General features: G+C 41.8%; 1 protein-coding gene across 2 annotated transcripts in view; it reads left to right on the top strand.

Moving 5' to 3' along the window:
* Positions 1-10,000, top strand: part of mars1 (methionyl-tRNA synthetase 1) — a 59,288-nt gene that overhangs the window by 42,569 nt on the left and 6,719 nt on the right. For both annotated transcript variants that reach the window (XM_079841701.1, XM_079841700.1), the window contains exons 17-19: positions 100-204; positions 3,643-3,838; positions 3,920-3,991. In XM_079841701.1, coding sequence (XP_079697827.1) covers positions 100-204; positions 3,643-3,838; positions 3,920-3,991 — 373 coding nt within the window. The remainder of the gene's footprint in view (positions 1-99; positions 205-3,642; positions 3,839-3,919; positions 3,992-10,000) is intronic.

The following is a 10,000-nucleotide window of genomic DNA, read 5'->3' as shown; positions in this document are numbered from 1 at the left end:
AAATTATGGGATGAAGCGGCATTATTTCTCTCATTAATCTTCTGCGTGTGTGTGTACAGATGTAAGTGCATTAAACTGTCATCATGTGTGTGTGTTCAGGATCCGAGACGCTCTGAAGTGCATCCTGAACATCTCTCGGCATGGGAATCAGTACATCCAGGTTAATGAGCCCTGGAAGAAGATCAAAGGCGGAGACGGGGAAAGGCAAGTCACATGATCACGGCTGCTGCGACAGAAAGCCTCTAACCGTGAATAAAATATAAAGGACAAATGATTTCTTCATTATTATTTTTTTTTGGGTTCGTCAAAAATATTCATTTGTTATTAATCAGGGTTCTCCTGCAGAAACGGGAATTGGGATTTCCAGGCCAGACGTATTTATGGAAATTCATCAGTCATAGAAATTGTTTATTGTTTATTTATATAAAACATTAAAAATACGTTTTTAAAATTTAAAATTAAATTATTTTTATATAATACATTTCAATGCCTTTAAAATATTAAAAAAAACTATGTATATAGAAGATTAAAAATGCATGTGAAAAATATGTAAAATAATATTAAAACATACAGTATATGAAAAATTATATCAATATAAATAATTCTAATACCTCAGTTATCCCCCCCCTCTCTTTTATTATTATGTAATATTTTATCTTATTAAAGTGCATTAATTAACATTAGATAATGCATTAAAATAACATTTCTTACAGTATTTATTCATCTCTGTTAATGTTAATAAAACAACTGTTTACTGCAGTTATTTTAGTTTAATTATTTTGTCTTTTATTTGATTTTTATATTTTTAGTTGGTAGTTTAGATGGATGAATGGACGGATGGATGAATGGATGGATGGATGGATGGGTGGGTGGATGGACGGATGGGTGGGTGGGTGGGTGCTTGAATGGATGGACGGATGGATGGATGGATGAATGGGTGGGTGGACGGATGGGTGGGTGGGTGGGTGCTTGAATGGATGGACGGATGGATGGATGGATGGATGGGTGGATGGATGGATGGGTGGGTGGATGGACGGATGGGTGGGTGGGTGGGTGCTTGAATGGATGGGTGGATGGATGGATGGATGGGTGGATGGATGGATGGATGGATGGATGGATGGATGGATGGACGGACAGATGGACGGATGGATGGATGGGTCACGGGTGGATGTGTCATGGGTGGATGGACGGATGGGTGGATGGATGGATGGGTGGGTGGGTGGGTGGTTGGATGGATGGATGGATGGACGGACAGATGGATGGACGGATGGATGGGTCACGGGTGGATGTGTCATGGGTGGATGGGTGGATGGACGGATGGATGGGTCACGGGTGGATGGATGGGTGGATTGACGGATGGATGGATGAATGGATAGGTGGATGGATAGATTTGAACTAACATTAAAAGATGAATCTATACTGTAATTGTTAGTTAATGCACTAATGGACATTATTGAAGTGTCAGCATTATTTGTTAAATATACAGAGAAAATAGTTCAGGAGAAAACACAAATGAGTTCCTGCTCTCCGCATAAACTGGTTTGATTGGCTGTGATGTTGGCGTGATGTTTGTGTGATGAAGGCGTGATGTTTGCGTGATGAAGGAGTGATGTTTGCGTGATGTTTGTGTGATGTTTGCGTGATGTTTGCGTGATGTTTGCGTGATGAAGGAGTGATGTTTGCGTGATGTTTGCGTGATGTTTGTGTGATGTTTGCGTGATGAAGGAGTGATGTTTGCGTGATGTTTGTGTGATGTTTGCGTGATGAAGGTGTGATGAAGGTGTGATGTTTGCGTGATGTTTGCGTGATGTTTGCGTGATGTTTGCGTGATGTTTGCGTGATGTTTGCGTGATGTTTGCGTGATGTTTGCGTGATGTTTGCGTGATGTTTGCGTGATGAAGGCGTGATGAAGGCGTGATGAAGGCGTGATGAAGGCGTGATGAAGGTGTGATGAAGGCGTGATGAAGGCGTGATGAAGGTGTGATGAAGGCGTGATGAAGGCGTGATGAAGGTGTGATGAAGGTGTGATGTTTGCGTGATGTTTGCGTGATGAAGGCGTGATGAAGGCGTGATGTTTGCGTGATGAAGGCGTGATGAAGGAGTGATGTTTGCGTGATGAAGGCGTGATGTTTGCGTGATGAAGGCGTGATGTTTGCGTGATGAAGGGGTGATGTTTGCGTGATGAAGGCGTGATGAAGGCGTGATGAAGGCGTGATGAAGGCGTGATGAAGGCGTGATGAAGGAGTGATGTTTGCGTGATGAAGGCGTGATGTTTGCGTGATGAAGGCGTGATGAAGGCGTGATGAAGGCGTGATGAAGGCGTGATGAAGGCGTGATGAAGGCGTGATGAAGGCGTGATGAAGGCGTGATGAAGGCGTGATGAAGGCGTGATGAAGGAGTGATGTTTGCGTGATGAAGGCGTGATGAAGGCGTGATGTTTGCGTGATGAAGGCGTGATGAAGGTGTGATGTTTGCGTGATGTTTGCGTGATGTTTGCGTGATGAAGGCGTGATGAAGGCGTGATGAAGGCGTGATGTTTGCGTGATGAAGGCGTGATGAAGGTGTGATGTTTGCGTGATGTTTGCGTGATGTTTGCGTGATGTTTGCGTGATGTTTGCGTGATGTTTGCGTGATGAAGGCGTGATGAAGGCGTGATGAAGGCGTGATGAAGGCGTGATGAAGGCGTGATGAAGGCGTGATGAAGGCGTGATGAAGGAGTGATGTTTGCGTGATGAAGGCGTGATGTTTGCGTGATGAAGGCGTGATGTTTGCGTGATGAAGGGGTGATGTTTGCGTGATGTTTGTGTGATGTTTTGCGTGATGAAGGCGTGATGTTTGCGTGATGAAGGGGTGATGTTTGTGTGGTGAAGGCGTGATGTTTGCGTGATGAAGGGGTGATGTTTGTGTGATGTTTGCGTGATGAAGGGGTGATGTTTGTGTGATGTTTGCATGATGAATGGGGGTGATGTTTGCGTGATGTTTGCGTGATGAATGGGGGTGATGTTTGCGTGATGTTTGCGTGATGAATGGGGGTGATGTTTGCGTGATGTTTGCGTGATGAAGGGGTGATGTTGGCGTGATGAAGGCGTGATGTTTGCGTGATGAAGGCGTGATGAAGGCGTGATGTTTGCGTGATGAAGGGGTGATGAAGGGGTGATGAAGGCGTGATGAAGGCGTGATGAAGGCGTGATGAAGGCGTGATGAAGGCGTGATGTTTGCGTGATGTTTGCGTGATGAAGGCGTGATGAAGGCGTGATGAAGGCGTGATGAAGGCGTGATGAAGGCGTGATGAAGGCGTGATGAAGGCGTGATGAAGGCGTGATGAAGGGGTGATGTTGGCGTGATGTTGGCGTGATGTTGGCGTGATGAAGGCGTGATGAAGGCGTGATGTTTGCGTGATGAAGGGGTGATGTTGGCGTGATGAAGGCGTGATGAAGGCGTGATGAAGGCGAGATGTTTGCGTGATGAAGGGGTGATGTTGGCGTGATGAAGGCGTGATGAAGGCGTGATGAAGGGGTGATGAAGGCGAGATGTTTGCGTGATGAAGGGGTGATGTTGGCGTGATGAAGGCGTGATGAAGGGGTGATGAAGGGGTGATGTTGGCGTGATGTTGGCGTGATGTTGGCGTGTGTTGTGCTGCAGGCTGCGCGCCGGGACCGTGACGGGCGTGTCGGTGAATGTGGCGTGTCTTCTGTCTGCCGTGCTGGAGCCGTTCATGCCCACCGTCAGCCACACCATCCGTGCCCAGCTGCAGGCTCCGCCCACCTGTGCCAGCGCCATGCTCCAGGGCTCCGGACGCTTCGTGTGCTCGCTGCCCGCCGGGCACCGCATCGGCACGGTAACGCCCCTCTCCCTCTCACTCCTCAGCAGAAACAGCTCCGCATTATCACTCATACAGATATTAATATCTCTCCCACAGGTCAGTCCTCTGTTCCAGAAGCTGGAGAACGAGCAGATCGAGGCTCTGAGGAAGAGGTTCGGAGGACAGCAGGTTCGTCACAGTTATTACCCAGAGTTCCCTGCAGGAACAGGCTAGAAAAAAGGGGGAAATTTATTTATATTAGAGCTGTCAAAAGATTAATCGCGATTAATCGCATCCAAAATAAAAGTTTGTGTTTACATAATATATGTGTGTGTACTCTGTTAATTATTATTTATATATAAATACACACACAAGCATATATATATAAGAAAAAAAATGTTATTTTTATATATAAAACATTTATATTTATATATATATTATAGATTATATAAATGTATATACAGTATATACATGCAAATATTTCTTAAATATATACATGAATGTGTGTGTATTTATATATAAATAATAATTAACAGAGTACACACACATATATTATGTAAATACAAACTTTTATTTTGGATGCGATTAATCTTTTGACAGCCCTAATTTATATATAATTATAATAATAATAACAATAATGTAAATATATATATGTGTAGTAAAATAATATACGGAAAAAAAAATCTGAAAAAGTAATTATATAAAATATTACAATATACAAACATCTCAGTTGTTCTCCCACTCTCCCTCCATCCTTTTAATTCAATTTATATATTTATTAAAAAATATTATTTTCAGATAGAAATTGCTCTTTGTGAGTGTGATACTGAAAATTCATAAAATTAATTGAATTGAAATGTATAAAATAATATTTAAAAAATATTGTGGTTATAATTCCATAAAATATTTCATTATACATATTTTTAATATCTTAGTTGTTCTCCATCCATCCATTTATCTATTCATCTGTCTGTCCATCCATCTATCATCCATTCATCTATTATCTATTTATCTATCTATCATCCATCATCTATCTTCCCTCCATCCATTTATCCATCTATCATCCATCCGTCCATCTTCCATCCATCCATTTATCCATCTATCTTCCATCCATCCATTTATCCATCTATCTTTCATCTATCATCCATCCATCCATTTATCCATCTATCATCCATCCATCCATTTATCCATCTATCATCCATCCATCCATTTATCCATCTATCATCCATCCATCCATTTATCCATCTATCATCCATCCATCAATTTATCCATCTATCATCCATCCATCTATCATCTATTTATCTATCTATCATCCATCATCTATCTTCCATCCATCCATTTATCCATCTATCTTCCATCCATCCATTTATCCATCTATCATCCATCCATCCATTTATCCATCTATCATCCATCCATCCATTTATCCATGTATCATCCGTCCATCCATTTATCCATCTATCATCCATCCATCAATTTATCCATCTATCATCCATCCATCCATTTATCCATCTATATTCCATCCATCTATCATCCATACATCCATTTATCATCCATCTATCCTCCATCCATCCATCTATCATCCATCCATCCATCCGTCCATCATCCATCCATCCATTTATCCATCTATCTTCCCTCCATCCATTTATCCATCTATCATCCATCCATCTATCTTCCATCCATCCATTTATCCATCTATCTTTCATCCATCCATTTATCCATCTATCATCCATCCATCCATTTATCCATCTATCATCCATCCATCCATTTATCCATCTATATTCCATCCATCTATCATCCATCCATCCATTTATCATCCATCTATCCTCCACCCATCCATCTATCATCCATCCATCCATCTATCATCCATCCGTCCATCATCCATCCATCCATTTATCCATCTATCTTCCATCCATCCATTTATCCATCTATCTTCCATCCATCCATTTATCCATCTATATCCATCCATCTATCATCCACCCATCCATTTATCCATCTATCTTCCATCCATCTATCATCCATTTATCCATCTATATTCCATCCATCCACCCATTTATCATCCATCCATCTATCATCCATCCATCCATCTATCATCCATCTATCTTCCATCCATCTATCTTCCATCCATCCATCCATCCATCTGTCTTCTATCCATCTATCTTCCATCTATCATCCATCCATCTATAATCCATCTATCTTCCATCCATCCATCCATCTGTCTTCCATCCATCTATCTTCCATCCATCTGTCCATCCATCTATCATCCATCCATCTATCATCCATCCATCCATCCATCTGTCCATCCATCCATCCATCCATCCATCTGTCCATCCATCTTTCTAATTTATTTAATTTGTATATTATTATTATTTTTTATAACTTTATATACAGTTATGTATCAATAATATAGTTGTCATCAGCTAGAGAATGCTCTCTCTCTCTGTGAGTGTGATCTCTATAAAATAATATTTGTGCACATCTGGAAAAGTTTCTCTCTTTCGGAGAATTCTGGGAACTGCATTATTGAACCGCTCCGATAAATACACAACAATCCTTTTTAAAAAGCAAATACAGTGAGGAAAATAAGTATTTGAACACCTGCTATTTTGCAAGTTCTCCCACTTTGAAATCATGGAGGGTCTGAAATGGTCATCGGAGGTGCATGTCCACTGTGAGAGACATAATCTATAAAAAAAAATCCAGAAATCACAATGTATGATTTTTTTACTATTTATTTGTATGATACAGCTGCAAATAAGTATTTGAACACCTGAGAAAATCAATGTTAATATTTGGTACAGTAGCCTTTGATCTGAATGAACTTATTGATTTGTATTAATATTTTAGTCATTGTTCTGTCACTTTTCAGTGACAATCATTTCACTGTAGCCTACAGTATATGTAATTCACACATTTATGCCAAAATTCAGTCACGCTGTTAACATATTACTGTTTAAGATTAATTAAATGCTTTACATTGTTTACTTTCTTTAAGGCAGTTACCGCGCATTCATTCATCTATTTATTACAAGAAAATGAACCATGGTTTTTATTACAAATAAAATAAAACATGGTTATTGTAGTTTATCATGGTATTTTTTAGTAAAACTAATACAAATGGTAGTCAATCCACGAAAAAAAAACATGGTTACTACATTCTTACTATAATAAAACCATGGTTAACTTTCGTAAGGGTGTTTATCAGTCAAATTAATTAAAACATGTAACAACAGGTATGAAATATGATTAGTAAGAGACACACTGTTAATGAGAAGACAATCACTGGACTGCGGCAGGTTAGAAATGTATTTATTATTCAGAATGCACATTTGGATGGGAACATTTCAGCAGGCTGACGATATGAGACGTAAACATCCGCAGTTTGGAAATGCATACAACACACAAACATACAACTTCATCCCACCATATCAGTCTCACCCATGCTCTCCTCTATTCTTTTAGTGTCAGGAAATGGTCAAATCTGAGGTAAGGATGTCATTATTTAGTATTAGAGCACGGGATCGCTGCAGCTACACCCGCGTTTTGATTGAGTCGCGATGGGACCGGAAGTAGAGGTGCACTGCTTCACTTACCGCAAATAGGAAGTGTGATAAAGGCCTATTGGGTTTAGGTCTGGAGACTGGCTAGGCCACGCCAGAACCTTGATCTGCTTCTGACAGAGCCACTCCTTGGTTCTCCTGGCTGTGTGCTTCGGGTCATTGACCCAGCCTCGACCCAGGTCTTCAATGCTCTAACTGAGGGATGGAGGTTGTTCCCCAAAATTTCGCAATACATGGCCCGGTCATCCTCTCCTTAATACAGTGCAGTCGCCCTGTCCCATGTGCAGAAACCCCCCCCCACAGCATGATGCTGCCACCCCCATGCTTCACAGTAGGGATGGTGTTCTTGGGATGCTACTCATCATTCTTCTTCCTCCAAACATGTTTAGTGGAATTATGACCAAAAAGTTCTATTTTCTGACCACATGAGACTTTCTCCCATGACTCCTCTGGATCATCCAAATGGTCATTGGCAAACTTAAGATGTGCTGGTTTAAGCAGGGGAACCTTCCGTGCCATGCATGATTTCAAACATGACGTCTTAGTGTATTACCAACAGTAACCTTGCAAACGGTGGTCCCAGCTCTTTTCAGGTCATTGAGCAGCTCCTCACGTGTATTTCTGGGCTGATTTCTCCCCTTTCTTAGGATCATTGAGACCCCACGAGGTGAGATCTTGCATGTCATGACAGTCATGTTTCGCTACATTTACATTTATGCATTTGGCAGACGCTTTTATCCGAAGCGGCTTACAGTGGCCTTATTACAGGGACAATCCCCCTGGAGCAACGTGGAGTAATTTTCACACGTCAAAAAATAAATTCGACCTCACGTTATGTCAATCACGCTTGCACACTGCCTCCAAAACTTTCGTCCGTCAAAAAAAAAACTCGGAACAGGTTCGATTTTCTGCGTTTTTGCGTGCGTGCGTGTGTGTGTGCGGAGACATACTGCCAGTCTTTGTTCAGAATCAATTGATTGACGGAGATTGGTGGTCTTCTTTTTAATATGTGGCTCCATTATCGCTAGCAAAGCCTCAAACTGAGCCACTGGCATTCTAAAGTAAACTTTGAATCGGTCCGGATAATCCCGCAGATCCTTGATAAGGAGGAGGAACTCTCCTTCCTCTCTACACGATCGCAGGAGTGGATGATGGACCCATTATTTCCTCTTTCTTTTTCTCTTTTTTAAGACGAGAGTGGACAAAAAAAAATCATCCTCACTACTTGAAGACGGCATTTTGTATTTTTTGCGTTTTTTTCCGTATCGCTTCATTAATACGCATCGGACTCAGTGTGCAAGGTCTCTGTGCGTGACGAATTTTTCGGATCACGAATACGAAAAAAGTAAACGCATGCGAAAATTTTGGACTGCAAAAGTCCAATATAGTGCAAAGGCCTTAAAGTGCCTTGCTCAAGGACACTGGTGGTGACCGCTGGGATCGAACCAGCAACCTTCTGCATATCAGTTCCATGGTTTAACCCACTGGACCACCATCTGCAAGCTTCTCTTTAGCCTCTTCCATTTTCTAATGATTGCTCCAACAGTGGACCTTTTTTCAACAAGCTGCTTGGCAATTTCCCCGTAGCCCTTTCTAGCCTTGTGGAGGTGTACAATTTTGTCTCTAGTGTCTTTGGACAGCTCTTTGGTCTTGGCCATGTTAGTAGTTGGATTCTTACTGATTGTATGGGGTGGACAGGTGTCTTTATGCACCTCAAACAGGGGCATCTAATTTAGGATAATAAATGGAGTGGAGGTGGACATTTTAAAGGCAGACTAACAGGTCTTTGAGGGTCAGAATTCTAGCTGATAGACAGGTGTTCAAATACTTATTTGCAGCTGTATCAGACAAATAAACAGTGATGGGAATAACGGCGTTACAGATAAACAGCGTTACTAACGGAATTATTTTTTTCAGTAACGAGTAATCAAACGAATTACTGTTTCTCCCGTTACAACGCCGTTAGCGTTACTGAGAACAAAAAAATGTGGCGTTAGTCGCGTTACTATAATTGAGCTCACTGAAGCGCTTTTCATCCGAACAGGTTCTCTGTCAGTCGGACCTGCAACGTGTGTGTGTGTGTGTGTGTGTGTGTGCGTGTGTGTGTGTGCGTGTGTGTGTGTGCGCGTGTGTGTGTGTGTGTGTGTATAACTGATGATGATTGGTGGGTGGGAGACAAGGTTGAAGTTGATAGGTTGAGTTCACACCTATTTTTTTCACGGTCTATGGTTCACACACACACACACACACACACACACACACGCACCTATGACGCACACGCATATGCACATTCAGCGATGGTCCAACGACTTCAAAGGTAGCTTTCGCAAACTGGAAGTATAAGCGCTACTTTTCCCTCGTTGAGGTGAAAGGTAAGAATATTTATGTAACATGCAACTTATGCCCAGGAAGAAAGAGTCTCTCCACGCCGGTGGAAGTGATTCTGAAGCGCCTCACATCATCATATGCCACAAAATTACACACACACACACACACACACACACACACACACACACACACACACACACACACACACACACACACACACACACACACACACACACACACACACACACACACACACACACACACACACACACACACTGCCCCTACCCCTAAACCTACCCATCAAACACACACA

This window comes from Gobio gobio (assembly GCF_949357685.1).
Source record: "Gobio gobio genome assembly, chromosome: 17".
Lineage (NCBI taxonomy): Eukaryota > Metazoa > Chordata > Actinopteri > Cypriniformes > Gobionidae > Gobio > Gobio gobio.
Note: the sequence above shows the minus strand (reverse complement) of the source record. Positions and strands in the feature narration are given on the sequence as shown.